Below are 15,942 nucleotides of genomic sequence, written 5' to 3' on the forward strand. Positions count from 1 at the left end.
ATGTAGGACTGGTTTGACACCCCTGATCTATGGGAAGCGATGTAGTTGAGATGTGTGTGCCCCAGGTTTGTAGGCAGAGCAAGCTAAGGGAAGGGTTCAGGATGCTTTTGTTTAACTGAAGGGGAGAGGTACGAGGCGAGGGAACCATTGCTAATTCAGTAATCCTGGGACACCATGTCTCAGTTGGGGTCCTCACGTTTGGGTACAAAAATATGACTCTTTATTTCAAAACTGTAGAAAGCTCAACTTAGTCTTGAAGTGAACTTGAGGGTAATTCCACGGAGCAAATGGTTGTTTTTCTTTTGAGAACTTATCTGACCTTGGAAAAGCATTTATTTGAAAACATATTCCAAAACTCTTCAGTTAAATTTACTTTCATGCTTGATCCTGTAGAATCACTTTTCATGTTTCAACCAGAGTTATGTCAAGATCTTGGCGAGTTCAGATCATTCAGTTATAAATGAGAAGTTAGTTCTGCAGAATGAAACTGAAACCTGTAGATTAAACTAGGATGTCAGAAAGCTCCAAAATTGGAGTCAGCTGGGTAAACGCTACTGTGTTAAACCCCTTCCCCGATAAAGAAAAGGCTATTTCTTGCATGTATGCCTATATGTGGCTTTGATTTTTTTCTTAAGTGTATATAATGCCTATAAAAAAACAAATCTTGAAGGCCTGAAGTCCATTTTTAAAATATCCTCTTTAGAAAATTATCTCAAAAATTATACCTGACTATTCCTTTATATAATACAAAAATATGCTGCAGAAGACAAAATCAAACATGCTTTTAGAATCCAAGCGTTAAAAAAAAAAAATCTGAAATAAAACAAACCATTTCTACTTCTCCCTTTGCCTCCTTATCTACATCTGCAATGTTCTTTCTTTTGACATACCCCCTTCCAGCTCCGAAATCATGCTTTCTATTTTTTTGAAATGTCATTTACCTGATGCTATGGTGATTCAATCAACTTCAATGTATGGCTCTCACTGTGGTTCTCATTGCTGTTATTCGTGAAAATATTTCACTGATAGCTGTTGCCTTTGGCTCTTTGGTGTTTGTAGTGCTACATCTTCGGAGGAATGTGGTCTTGTTATACACTGTTCACACTTTCACACTATCTGTCATCTTCACTCTTTTTCAGAAGGATAACAGGCTTAGCAACCTAACTTACTTTTCAGAAACGTGATTTAAGAGCCTCAGTAAAATGAATGTCATAAAATGAGCAGTGCTAGATCTTCTTCATTTACTTGAGTCTGGCACAGTTATTTACTGTTTGGTACTTATGGCCAGTCAGAAAGGATTGTCTTGAGTGCCCTTAACTTTCAAATATGTATCACGGTTCAATCTTGTAAACTTTTCAATAGCTGATAGCAATGTCATGAAAATTTGTGTATAAGACTTTTCTGAGTTGTGACCTTGCCCTACTGTGTTGTTGTGGGGGAGAGGCTTACACACATACTCTAACTCTCCATTTTTGATTGCAGCCAGAAGAGCTGAGAGAAATCATAGAGAAGACAAGGGAGATGGAACAGAACAATGGCCACTACTTTGATACAGCAATTGTGAATTCTGATCTTGATAAGGCATATCAAGAGTTACTTCGGTTAATAAACAAACTCGACACAGAACCCCAGTGGGTGCCGTCTACCTGGCTACGATGAGAGCGCAATTCCGAGGGACGAGCAGACTTCGATCTAGTAATCTGTCCAAGGAGATGGTGTGTAGGTCTAGTAGAAATGCGTGTGAGCTCTAGACCTCAGCGGCTCCATCCTTTGCCAGTGAAACTGCATATTATTTAAAAATGGCGCTAATCAGCTTGTGAGCCCACTTAACTGATCTAAAGATTGTCCAAGTTTCCTTTCTCTATGGTCTAGAAGTGGAGACCTTGTCAGTACTAAATTCTAGAGCTTTAGATAGATTTTTCTAGCAACTACTTTTATACATAAATCCACCTTTTACCTAGAATCACCCTTATGAAATCAAAGATTTTAAGTATATGTGTGTGTATATACAGTCCATGCTGTCACATAGTTATAAATATAAATGTTATTTAACACTTAACTTAATGACTTTGTGGGACATGATGGTAGTTCAGGAGCATAATTCTACAGATCACTGGGCAGAGAAATAATTTACACATGAAAAATCTTAATGAGAAATCTCTCCTGTTCAAAAAATACACAGAATAAAGGTGCCACTCTGGTCTGGAGCTGCCCTGTGAGGCTTGAGTTAATACTTCAATTCTCAAACATTCCACTTTCTAATAGCACTGTAATTGGAAAATGTGTATAATGTAAATATTTCAATCCTTGTGTCTTTTTAGTCAGACTTTTAAAATCGTATTTGACTGCACATTAATTTTAGGTCAAATCAAATATGAATATTATATTGATCTTTTAGATGTGATATTTTTATGGATTTTTTAAAGAAACATATTGACTGATTGGAGCCACTGTTTTCCACAGATCTGTAGAGATCTTTAGAAAGGCTGAGGTTATATTTTTGGGAAAAATGTATAGTTATAAGACATCCTGCTTAAAAGTCAACCTAAGTTCTCATGTTTTATAACAAAATACTGACTAAAATAGACTGTGCTGAACATTGGAAGATAGTGGGGGTTTTTTTATCTCTGCAAATGGTTAATCCTCTGGCTGTTGGTCTAATGGATAATGTCTAATGGATAACTAACTGGAATTAAAATAGCTGAATGTAGCTACTATTTTATAAATATTCTAAGTCACTAGTAAACATATTGTCCTGCATTTGCTCAGTACTGCGGTGAAAATATGTGTAAAACACTGGTAACTGACTGAGAAGTCACAAGAAAGGGGAATATTTGTAATCGCTAAACAAAAAACTTGAAACACGTGAACAAAAGGCAAGGTCTGTCCATCCTGGTGTGTTCTGAAAAGCAGATGGGAACATCTTTGCATCCTCAAACGATTCCGAGCTGTGAAGGTTTAACTACTGAGGCTGTGCACCTGCAGTAGGGCTGGTCTGCCGCTGGAGCTAACTGAACAGTAGTGCCTTGGCGGGTTTGGTTTTGGGTAGCGCAAAGAACCTTGACTGTGAATCTCTCTTAGTTTTAGCCATAGCGTTTCTCCGTTCCTACAGGTAAAACACTGGAGTTATGTCAATGTGTAGTTCAGTCCTGTCTAATGTTGAAGGAAGAAAAAGTAGTTATTTTCTGCATTTTGTCTTGCATATATTCTTTCCTCAAATGTTAATGGAACAAATTCACACCCATAGTTAAATAGAGAGCTCAAAGTATACAGCAGATACAAAGGAATTGTCAGGTGACTTCCCTAGTTACTGAACTAACATTCAGCACATTTTTGTATTGAAAAATGGAAGTATAGAGAGCATTCTTGTCTTGTTAGAAAACAAAATTATTTGCTGGTTTAATTAGTATTTAGGGCTGAAAAGCAATTAGTGGGGATAAGTAATGACCCTTCAAAAAGAAAATGGGTTGGAAACTTTAATATCTGTAGTTCATTTCAGTGTTAGAAATAATGTACTAGCTGTTGGCCTGGGGGCTGGATATTCAAAATAATGGCTTTTTGCCTCACATTGCAGGCATGTTCTCAATTTAATCCTTAGTTTATGGCAACTACAATGTTCAGGTATATTGGATAGTCAGTGTTTCATAGAGGACAAAATATTGTATGGATTCTACCAGACTTTAAGATGACTGTAGATGTGTTAGGGTTTTTAGTATTGACTGTTTCATAGTTGGACAAGAAGGTAGAAAGTACTGTCCAAATTCTTGCAGTCACAATCAGCTCAAGATGGTTGCTGGACCCCCTTAGGTATTGTGTTCATAAGCAGTGGCAGTCACAGTAAATCATGCCATTCATGTATTTGACTAATGTTTGTCTCCCCAGTTTTTTCTGAAATGGTGTACAGAAGCTGGTTTTATCCAAATCAGCTTTTGAATGTAGACTTAAAGAATGTTGCTTGAAGTTCAGCTCTACTCTCTTAATTCCCAAGGCACACAGTACTCGCTCACATCCACACAGAGAGGTGCTACGACATTGATAACCAGTGTTAGCTTTGTCTCCTGCTGAAAGGAAAGGCTTGAACAGCACTGAGAAACGTGCCTGGCTGTCCATCTGCTGCCAGGTCGGACCTGGAACTACCTTATATAAGAAATTATTCTGCCTTCTTTAATGAAGAATGTGTGTTAATTCCCTTGAGAGTAAGAGACTATGCAGACTTCACTGGTGAAACTCGTCAACCTTACCACAGGCTTTGTAGTGAGCTGTGTCAGACCGAAATGAGGGTATCTGCATTTTTACCAGTCCAGATTTATAAATTTTAGCTGAATTGCATAAAAGAATTTTTGAATGTAATTATATGTGACTTTTTAAAATATAAGATGGGGGGTTTAATGCCTTAAATGATTAAGGTAACTTTACCGAGACCTGTGGTTAGCCCCACATTGTAACTTTTATACATGTATCTGCACTCTGTATTTTGAGACACCATGAACTGCACACTAATGTAAAAATGTAAAATATTTCTAGATTTAAAATAAATCACTGTACAATTTTTCTTGTAGTAGATTTTGGGAGTCTTCTTTCTGCCATTTTGCAGAATGTGTGACAGGTGCTGTGACCCATCAGTGCCCTGGAGGATGTTGTGTGTTCCTTCTGACTCCATGCACCCAGTGAGAGAGGTAACATGTCCTCAGATCTAGTTTCTCTCTTTCAGGCTGGCCCTGTATCTTACAGAGTATGGATGACATATTCAGCTGTGCTGCCTTCAGCTTCAAAAGAGAAAAATGGCCTTGTGCTCCATACAATTACAAAATTACTTTTCTAAGATGTTAACAGAAATTTCCTTGTGCTTTGCATCTGCAGTTAAGCGCTGGATCATGTTTAACACAAGATGCTTACCTTGAAGAGACCAGTAGTACCAGAGACAATGTACTGGTATTACTGCTATGGGATGTGTTCAGTTTGCCAATTGCAAACCCATGTCTTTAGGAAACCAGCCCTACAAAGTGAGCAGCATTCAGTGACAGCCTTGCTCATCAGCCGCTCTCCTAGACTCCCCTCATCAGCCTAGGACAAGAAGAATCACACAAGGATGGACTGCTGTACATTCAGCCCTGCTTTGCTTGCCAACCTACTGGTTGCAGTGAAGATTTGGAGCAACGTGGCTGGGATAATTGAGAAGAGCTTCTCCGGCTTAGGGCAAGAGCGAGACACTTCCCTGTGGTTACCTGTCTGAAGAAGTAAAGCTGAAGTGAATGCAGGCACAGGCTGTAAAGAGATGCCTATTGTGGATTCTAAGTTGGGAGTAGGGGATGAAGCAAAGATTTTATTTTGGAATCAACATGACAAGCTTTTAAGACCACCATCTAGCAACTTGAGCTAGACCCCAGATATTTAACATTTAATATTTTTATTTGTTTCTAGCACAGACAGTACACAAGTTGGCAGAACCTCTTAATTAAAACCATAGATGTTTTAGGCCAATGTAACAATGGTGCAACAAAAATCACAGAAGACTGTGGATTTCATTAACAGGTTAGAAAACTAGAGTTGCCTTTACAGACATTTGACTTCAGCTGTGCCAATACCCGCTTTAAGCAACCTGAACATGAACAGTTCAGCAGTAAAGAATATTACACGCATCTCCCTCCCTAATAAATGTTTTCCTCTGTTTGTACCAGGAAGGGGAGCAATTAAAGATCAATCTGATGGGACAAATCCAGATCCACCTTGCAAAAACACAGCTACAGACAGTCATTCGTACTAAGTGAATAAACATGAACATGCAATAGAAGGCTTTCCTGACAGTAAAGCACCTGACTCATCTCTCCTTTTCCTCCTATGCTGCAGTCAAGTTCCCAGATTTCTAATCTTCCAGGAGAAATCCACAATCCACTGAGAAGCCACGTAAGTATCATTGAGGCAGCATGTCCTGAATTATATTGCAACCGGACATTCTGTATTCTGGGTCCCCTGCTCCATATACAACAACTCCGCTGGGTTACTCAAAAAGAAGGTCTTCATCCTTCTCTTCTGCTAAGAGATTGGCTGGTTCATGTTCCCCACCCGCAGCCCTCCGCAGCTCCCGTTCTTTCTCAGATTTTTCTTTCAATACTTTTTTCTTTTCCTGGATCTTCTTTAGCCTGTGAAGAGAAATGTGGTTTATCTGTGAAACAAATATGTTTTCATAAAACAGGTTAGCAGCAAAGATGCCATGCCGCTTGGATATGATAAAGCTGGCTGGAGAAGCTCCCCAGGAAACAAAAATCCTGCAACAAATGGGAAAAGGCTTCTATCACTAACTGGTGCCGTTGAAAAACTTCATCTCTGCAGATTAGCTCATTTCTTCATGCAAACTACAAATTACAGTCTTGACCTTAAACACTGCCTTATACTATTCTGCTTGTCTTTAGCGAAGTTAATTCTCCTTGCATTAATTTCAAGCTTGACATTTTTGTTTCAGGTAGCCTAGAACACTGACCTCTACGGCAGAGGTGTCCTTAAAGCAGAACAGCTCAGCCTCAGTGTACTGCAGCACATCATTCCCTCTGGAGGAATGATAGCGACAGCTGTATACAACCCAGTGGTAGGGATTAATCTGTAACTTTCAGACAAGTAATTGCAGATCTCCAAGTGCCCAGCTCTGAAAACTCGATGTGCGGTAAGAACCAGGTCTTGTTTAACAGTGTTACCAGATCTGATGAATAGTTCTTCTAAAAGTCCCTTCTCAGGAATGGTCTATTTGAGAGTCTGGTCGTGTTTTAGATATTTACCTGTAGAATTCCTCTCGTTCTCGTTCATCCAGTTCTGTGATGATATAAGAAAGAGTACGCTCGATCCTGGGAATTATCACTAAAAGAAATATAAATAAGGAAGGAGTTGGACTGCTGTTACTTTAGCCATGAAGTTACCTAGTGCAGTGCACAGATGGTTGTTTAAAATAAATAATGCTTTGGCTATGGAAAATTTACGTGTCTTTCACGGAAGATCACACTATTTCATTTTGGACAAGTACCCAAAATTCTTCAGTAAGTCCAGAACTAAACTGGGACTCTGCACATCACAGAATCTCCCACAGCACGTTCTTTTGAAAGATGCAATGGAATCAGTAAGCACTGATCCCAGATTGTTTGGAAGGTCCTTATTTCCCCATGGAAGTGGTTAAAGAAACTCCTGCAAGGGGTGGGCGAGATTTGAAATTAGAACTCTGTTCTTCCATCACCTTCTTTCAGAAACTTCCGTTCAATACAGCACTTTTATTCACAGAATTATTATCTCGGTTTGAAAAAATCATCATAAAAACAAATGTGTAAATATAACATCATCACAAAGGAAGAGATAAGACGTTAAACAAAGCTTTAACATCCGACTGGGCAAGCTATGTGTCAGAATCACTTTTTGAAAGAAGAAATCTGTTATCAGCACTACCAAAGCTATTTGGAAGGCTGCAGAGGAAACCTTTTCTACAGTAAAATTTGCAGAATGATAAGCTGCAGATAAGGCCTGCACATGCAAACAAACAAGTCTATGAAAAACAGTACTGAAAAGGAGAGTTTAGAATCATGTACTGAATTAAGTCATTGCACACACGTGAAGACTATTATATCTAAGCTATCAACAGCTCGGAAAGGAACCTGAAATCATCAAAGCACTCCGGACACTGCAGCAAAAGGAATCACAGCAATATTGTGCATAAGTAGTACTGAAGAAATTGCAAGAAACAAATCTACAAACAAGAACATGAAGGATAAAGAATTCAGATGAAAGAAAAATACCAGAGTATTGACATAGGACTCTTCTGTTTCCTGTAACACAAACCTGAATGGGTTACCAAGATTTCTTTTTGGATGCCTACTCTGTGATCTCATCCAAAACCAACAAAAAAAGTCACCAGCTCGCCACTTCATGCCACTATTACAGTTTTAAAAGCTATTATGCAAGCTATTAGAACATCTTAACACACAGAAACATCCTGTCTTCTGTTTCTAGTCAAGAGACTTGACCAAATAAGCCGAAGCCACTAGCAGAGACTCCAGAATGTGTTTGTGAAGTCTTTGTCCTATAGGTTCTCAATACAACTTCCTGATTACTTTCTCATGTTTGCCTATTCATTTATCTCTCTGTACTGCAGTCTGTTCCACTGGGCTTTTAATTTTTGTTCTTACTTGCAATATGCTTCATTGTAATGCTTTCTGAAGAGTTCTTGAAGTGCTTAGAAATCCTGCTAACAAGAAAGCAGTCAAAAGAGGAGTGGCTTCCATGACCCTGCTCTTCATCTTGCATGGAAATAGGAAAATATTATACATCTCAAATGGTAAAATACTCACCATGTTCGATTGCATTCACACGTCTGTTTGTTATTTTAATGGCTTCATCCAAAGTAACGAAGGATGTCTGATGGAATGGGATTAAATAATTAATACATAACATGACAAATTCGGCATTACCAGCAAGTCTATATGCAACACCAAATAGCACTTGAAAGCCAAAGCCAAATCTGTAATGTTGCTTTACAGATTACATTCTTGATAAAAGCAGAATTTTTCCTACTAATGTCAGTAGCATGCTCAATGCTGCATATTAGCACTGCAAATACCAACTCTCCAAAGAAAGCTCCTTCTTAGCATTAAGGAATAAGGACTTCTTTAAAGAAGTAATGTAACTCTGCTTTATGGCTGGAAAAGATTTGCAAGTTTATATGGCACTAGGACCAAAGGAATGTAGTACAGCTCAAAGCATTAAGCTGCAATCACTGAGACTACGTTACTTCCATTTCAGAACAGTGAGAAACCAACAGTTCCCTTCTTTTCCTCCCACCAACCTGTAAAGAGGCCAGTTCCACAAGCAGCTCCACAGCTTTGGCATAGTTCCTCTTCAGTTTAGCCAGCTGTTCTCCACCTCTGGCCAAGCCAGTCAGCTCATAGCCTGAAAAAAAAAAGCATCAAATAATATTTGTTGCTATTACTACTATGGTGTTTTCTTACTAGATAAAAATTAGTACTTTACAAACTAGAGAGATAACAGCTCAGCAAGTGACAGGCTAAAGCCTTTGCCCATTAACAAGTTGTCTTTATAGTGTTTTATGTTACTACAGATCATTGTTGTGCATGTCCACAGTAAGACCTACCAGTCTCAAAATCTGGTAATTCAAGACAAGCCTTCTCCTCATCTGAAAAGCTCACTGATTTAGGAAATTAAAATCCACTGTTGTCCCTGATAATCTCTCTGTATCACACGAACAGAGCAAAGATCATAGAGGAAGTAAGTACACCTACACCTATGATATAAACTGACTTATCAGCAAGACATGACAAACATTTTTGTATTAGCATAGAACAGCCATAAATACATGTAAGATACAAAATACTTGTTTTGTACTTACTATCTCCTCCTTCCTGGTAATGCTCAAAAACTGGCAAGGTTACACCTGACAAAAGAATGTGTAGAAGAGACATAAAGAGTTACAGATTTATTAAGTACAACTCACTTTTACCCCATTTGCTTCTAATAAGTTATGTAAGCTCAGAAGCTTTGTTTCCAAAGTCTCCCTACATAGCTTGGAACAATTAAGTCATGACATCTTAATATGGAACCTGAGAATTGTATTGAGATCACAGAGATCTAGACACATGAAAAATTCAGGGAAGTATTCTGGTTTATTCCATTTCCAGTTTTATTGTGTTTCTGTTTAGTAATATATTCCATGTGCTTAAGGAATATTTTAAGCATTCAATCCCGATGTATCTTTCTTGTTTTCTTCATAGAGAAGTACTGATATTTAATTTCATGAAACTTATTTAATTTTCAATACTTAATTGCCTAATCTATTTTTCAGTAAAGCTCTATGGAAGTTATGCTTTGCCTGAAGATCTAGTAATTGGACTGCAGTTTACGCAGTCATCTAATTTTGAGAGGTAAATAACTAAATATAAAAACTTCATGCTGCATGTGAAAAAACCGCAAATTACATGTGTTCCTGCTGTTAGATGAATAAGAGAAATAAAAGAGACGGTGTTTGGATACATTCCTACATATTTCAGAGTCTCCTCCCAGAATTCCCTTAAGAGTTGAAATACTCAGTCTGGAGAAGAGTCACCTGCTACATTGTCTTTTTTAGCTCTGACCTTGACTTGAGCTTTGTTCACGTTTTGGATCACAGTGGTACTGTAAGGAAGAAAACATACATCTTAATCAGGAAAGCTGAAGTGGTTCATTAAGTCATCATACATACAAGAGGAAGTAGTTATCAAGTAGCTGTAAAAATTTGGAAATTTTCTTCAGCTCAGTTCTCTATGCAATTCATTGCACAGACTTTGAAGCTAACACAGCAGCTTTGAAAGAAATCGGTTTCTAGCAATGTTTGGAAATGTAAAAGACGCAGAGTCCGTGAAATGCAATTCTAGAAACGTCTTAGACCAAGTATACAAAGCGTAGCCAAAAACTAGTCAGTTATCTAACCAACCTGTAAGACTTTTTTCCCAATAAAAGTGAAGGAATTTCAAGGCTTTAATGCAGACCAAGACCACAACATTTTGTACATTTGAGCTTGTATGTATTTGTTCTTTCGGAACACTTCTGAGTTTGTTTACCTACTAACTGTAACATTAATAAACTTAGGCTTGTACAACAATTGATCTTGAAGAATTCTACAGTGTCTTAAGGTCTTCCAAGAACAGGTCACTGTAGCCAGCTCTTCTGTGGATGTACAGTTTGTTTACAGGGTGGACTCTGACTATTGTTTATAGCTAAACATTGTGACTGGTTAGGACAGGAAACAGCACCCTACCCAAAGGAAAGGGCAAAAAGACTTTTCCCCAGCAGCACACAGGTTACTAGTGTGTCTGATCACTTAGTTCTTCCCCAGTAATTGGTAGTACCATCAGCTGAACCATTAACCCTTCTCCAACTTTATTCCACAAGGTCTGTGCACACTTGAATGAATTACACAAACACACTAGTTAGAGCTATAATTTATTCAAATACAGTTTAAAAATATCCTACTGGAGGAAAAAGATTTTTTTCCCCTCTCACATACAGCCCTCACTAGCCCTAATGAGACAAGAGGTCAATGAGATAGGAGGTTAGAACAATTAATAAAATTTCTGTATGACTTACTGGGAGAAAATAACACACATTACATCTGGCCCTCAAATTGACCAAAAATATAAAAATAATTAAAAGTCCTATACTCTGCTAAAAATTCTTGTTTCCCTACATTTTAGATTCCAAGCTGCAAAAAGCAACACCTTCTCAAATCAAGGATTTATTTGTAAATTCTGTTAATCTTTCCACTTTGTTTAGCTTCCGGTGGTACGCATTTTCATCCTGCAAATTGTCTCTCTCCTGCAGTGATGTCTCCCGCCTTTAGCTAATGGAATTCAGTTCATCCTCCCCTACCTTGTCCATTGTATTTTTTTAAATGTATTTATTTATTAAGTGCATTTAAGAATTTTACTTTTTTTTTTTTTTCCAAAAGAGAAATCAACAATTTGTTGATCACTCCTTCCCCTGGGTAGGACATCCACAAGATCAGTAATCCTCACCTGAAATCTCCTGCTGTAAACTTTGCCTCAGCAAGTGAAAAAGCAGCTTCTCTCATCACTTCACCCATCAGCATCTTAGTCTGTTAAAAACAAAAAAAAAAGCTGCAGCAAATACAAGGCACATCATTACTCCTTTTCTAGGATAAATAACTGACAGCATAAAGAGAACAATGAGAAATTTAAGGGAGTCAAAGTCCTGTATGTGTAGCTTACTCTCAAACTGCAAATTCTAATTCCCAGTTGACTGGCAAAAAAAGAAATATTTCAGCTGTTTCACTGACCCAGTGTAGAACTCACAGAAACAGCAAAAGACTTGTGTGTCTTAATAATCATAAAATTCTACTATATAGGGGTTGTCAAATAATAAAATGGCTCAGTAGGAAAACACACTTCATATTGTACTGAATACTATGAGACAGCCAAAGCTGGTTTGCAACATACAGATGTATGCGGCTTTGTGAAGCTGCACTCCCCTCCTACTCCATTTTTTCCCAATTTTTACACTTTTGAAGCCCTTACAGCTAAAAACATGCTATTGAGAAGCAAGAGCCTTTGTGTATTAAACAGTCTGTAGGAAACAAGATAGAGCGTGCCAAGAGCTTGTCTACAGCACGGCAACAAAGCACTACTGCTAACTGTTGATATGGTAGCAGTTGCAGCCAAAACAGGACAACTAAAACCCATCTAGTGTTATAGAACAGAACGAGCCACATTATGCTTTACTAAGTATCTTAGATTTGTCATTCATGTTGCAAATGAAGAAGAAGAACTCGGTGTTTCTTCATAAAGGAACAAGTTCCATCTGGACAATACTTCTGCTTCCTGGTGTACCTAGTCATGCAGGGAATATGATAAATCTGCAGCAACCTCTCAAACCAGATAAAGCAAGAAAAACGGCGCTACAGAACACTTTAAATCCACTTCTAACGTATTTGGCAGCATCAGAGCAAATTCCCTGTAATGTAGAAGAGATGACATGGAATTTGGGACACAAAAGAAAGCAGGGTCTAAGACTGGTTGGAAAGAGGTGAAGAATTCTAACTCTTACAAAATTTCTATATCATTGCAGCCAGCAAAACATAGTTCTGCTCATCTGTCCTCAGTAGCCTCACTTACAAAAAACAGGTTATCCACAAAGTTGTCCTACATTCCAGCCTACCTAATGAATTCAGCAGAATGGGAATACACACAGAACAGACAGATTTCAAAAGTGAGCCAAACAGGAAAATTCTAATTTACCTACCTCAATAATTTTCTTAAGGATCTGCCTGAATCGAAGTGTCAAAGCATCAGATTTTTTCTTCAAGAGGTTACGACCTGTTTGGGCACCTTTCAAACGAGCCTTCATAATGGTCTGGGCCCTGTTAAACACAGGAATAAACAAAAATGTCCTGGATCATCTGAAGGGATTACGAAAAATCTTATGCAACGTTTTCTGACATGAACATGACTGAAATGTGAAGCAACCAAGAAACATCAATGAACTAAAACAGGATGGCCACTTCAGGATAGAATTTTATATTCCTGTTCAAAATCAAGGGAATTTACTATATTTATCTCCATCATCAATGAGAATTACAAGGTTATTATGTGCGAAGTCAAAGATCACAGAAAATTGACATGTCATTTTTCAGCACTTCCATAATAGGAAATAAGAGTTTTCATTTTTCCGGATGACTTACAAGTACCAGAAATGCACCAGAAAACAAACTACCCCAAAAGCCCATGGTTAGTGTGACACTGGTATTGCTTTTAAGCTCTTTTACTGCTATGTCATCTTCTCTAAATCAGACAACACAGCAAATTTTTCATGGGATCATAACTGTTGATGCTGTGTTCTCATTTTACGGAGCAACAAGATACAGCAGTCGTACATTCTGGTTCAAAGAAAGTCAGAAAGTACAGTGGTGCCATATTTTCACATGCTGATTTACAAGCTATTTAAGACAATCAGAAGTAGCATCAGTTTAAAAGGATATTAGTATGCTTGCTGTAGCATTGTATAACCTTTATGTCCAGTAGCACACGTACAGGTTTCTCGTATGGAATTAGGAACTGAAGAAGGATTCAAACCTTGCTTCTCTTTCTGCTGCGCAGTATATTTTAATTTGAAGAATCTTTTTTATTTAAGTTAATGAGAATAGCAGGAGCTATAGTACAAAAATCAGAAGCTGTGCTAACTTAAGCTACCACTCTGTGTCCTGCTACACACAAAGCACAATAGTTCAGTGAGCTCTGTGTGAAAAGAAGCCTTATGCTCTTCCTCTCTGACCCTACAAAAAGTAAGTGTAATTAAGATTCTACCTACACAGTGGAATCTATTACTTTCCACAACTACTGGCATGTGATGAGAATAGCTCTGTTAATATCAACCCAATACTTATAACTGAAAAGCACAAATGCATTCTGAATGTTTATGATTAAAAAAAAAAAAATCAATGAGTAAAAAGGCAGCTTTACTTTCACAAAAAGCTGGTCTCTGTCACGACCTTGAACTAACTGGCTTGCTCTGTTCACCACCTGCAAGAGACTGGGTCACTTTCTAGTTCAAGCAAGATTTCACAAGCTCTGAGAGTGCATTAAACAAAGTCTTGTTTACTGTCAAGGAGACTGAGCAGCTTCTGTAATTGATCATATCCAGCACAGAAGAGGCTCACACCAGCAAGCCACTTCATAAAAATTCGGGAAACAAACAAACAAACACACAACCACTTGTGAAGTTCTGTTCTGCTAGTTAACAAAAATAATTGTTGCAGAGGCAGGCCATCTTTATTTTATCATCCTAACTTAGATTCCTATCAAAACATCAACCACATTATTGTTCTATCACCTCAATTGAAACAGGGCTTGTAAATATTAAACCTTTGTACATCATCGCCTTCTTGCCACAATGATGTATCAGCCCACAAAAAGAGATTGCTTTTACAAGTGATCAAAGTGCCTCCTTCTTGGACTTGCAACCTGAATGAAAAGACCACTATCAAAGAGCAGAAGTGAGACCAGTGACTTAATATATGCAATAATTTCTTTCTGAACTAAGTTTCAAAACAGAACCTTTACCATGTAACGTATTAATCTTTCCATATAAACTGTTATTTCATGTGTCCTGAGATCATACATAGGGGAATAATTATTATTTTACATCTGAGGTTTTCCGTCCTGCAAGCACCTTTTTATAAAGACTACATGCAGGCATCAAACTAATTTTATGCAAGAAGGTTTGAAACAGCCACTTAAGGCCAAGTCTTTCTGTCCTGGAGGGTTCTGAAGAGAAACCAGACAGCATTATTAAAACAGTAATTTTATTAGCAGATCAGTTTCAGCTGCTTGTGTTCATTCCAATGTTGGCAGCTTTCTAAGCCTTGTCAGGAGACACGTGATTTCATGACAAATAGTTTGCTGTCAGGACCTGGAAAATTACTTTACTGTCCACTGCACTTTACTCATTTTACTTCCTACTTTTTTAACACTTCAAGGCCAACATCTTGTACAGCGGTATCATCTATTAAAAAGTGAAGGGAATCTGTGGTTCGATTTGTGCATTTTTTCTTACGCATATGTTCTACAAGTTGCTCTTTTCAAAATAAAGGTTTGCGTAATTGCATGATGGTAAATACGTCCCCCCCCACACGGGAAGCTGCTGGTGTCCCGGTGCGGAGCCCTGCCACGGCGCTCCGACGCCCAACAGAGCTGATTCTGAGCCTGGAAAGAGAAGCCGCAGAGAAGATGCAACCGCGGCCGTCAGCGGCTCAGCCGAGCGCCGGGGCGCCGGGGGCAGCGGCCGACACGCCGCCTGCCCGCGCCGGGCCGCGGCGCCAACGGCAGCGCGGAGCTCCGCCCGCGGCGGCCTCCCCGGGCACGGCCCCGAGTCCCGGCGCTCACCCGGCCCCGCGGCCGCGCTCGGGGCCCCGGCCAGGCCCGGCCGCCGCACCGGGGCCGCTCACCCGCCGGGGCCGGCCCAGGAGCCGCTCGCCCCTCAGCCGGCGCGGGGGGCGGGGGAGGCGGCCGGTCCGCAGCGCCCCCCCACCCAGAGCCCGGACACTCACATCCGCGAGGGGAAGATCTCGATGCGGTCCTTGCCCGACATGGTGGCGGCGGGGACGGGGCGGCGGGGCCCGCTCCGGCTGTCACCGCTGTCGCCGCTGTCGCCGCCGTCAGCTGACCCGGCCCCGCTGCGCCCGCCCACGCGCGGGGCGGCGCCCTGGCGCAGGAGCACCCGGATGCCGGCGCCGCTTCCCTCCCTCGAGTCCCCCGGGGACGGGAAGGAAGAGACGTAATTGGCTCCCGGGTCTGTTTGTGACACCCGGAGGTCTCAGACTCTGTCCTCCCGCGTCGCTCTCAACGCCCGGTCTCGGGGGGGGTGGGGGGGCGCTCTAACAAAGAGCGGCCTTCTGCCTCAACG

The 15,942-nt window shown here is 39.9% G+C and overlaps 2 protein-coding genes across 4 annotated transcripts in view; one reads left to right on the top strand and one right to left on the bottom strand.

Annotated features, from left to right (window-relative positions):
* The window catches only part of PALS1 (protein associated with LIN7 1, MAGUK p55 family member), a 58,906-nt gene extending 54,355 nt beyond the window's left edge, over positions 1 to 4,551 (top strand). For all 3 annotated transcript variants that reach the window (XM_065636608.1, XM_065636607.1, XM_065636609.1), the window contains one exon: positions 1,483 to 4,551. In XM_065636608.1, coding sequence (XP_065492680.1) covers positions 1,483 to 1,659 — 177 coding nt within the window. In that variant the 3' untranslated portion in view covers positions 1,660 to 4,551. The remainder of the gene's footprint in view (positions 1 to 1,482) is intronic.
* Positions 4,552 to 5,390: 839 nt separating this feature from the next.
* ATP6V1D (ATPase H+ transporting V1 subunit D) lies at positions 5,391 to 15,783 on the bottom strand. The gene is made up of 9 exons (XM_065635942.1): positions 15,587 to 15,783; positions 12,784 to 12,901; positions 11,541 to 11,620; positions 10,094 to 10,161; positions 9,380 to 9,424; positions 8,819 to 8,922; positions 8,325 to 8,391; positions 6,771 to 6,849; positions 5,391 to 6,140 (listed from the first exon to the last, which is right to left on the bottom strand). Exons 1-9 carry the CDS (start codon positions 15,625 to 15,627, stop codon positions 5,999 to 6,001), a joined length of 744 nt encoding a protein of 247 aa, XP_065492014.1. The 5' UTR covers positions 15,628 to 15,783; the 3' UTR covers positions 5,391 to 5,998.
* Between the last annotated feature and the right edge of the window lie 159 nt (positions 15,784 to 15,942).

This window comes from Caloenas nicobarica, chromosome 5 (genome assembly GCF_036013445.1).
Source record: "Caloenas nicobarica isolate bCalNic1 chromosome 5, bCalNic1.hap1, whole genome shotgun sequence".
NCBI classification, from domain to species: domain Eukaryota; kingdom Metazoa; phylum Chordata; class Aves; order Columbiformes; family Columbidae; genus Caloenas; species Caloenas nicobarica.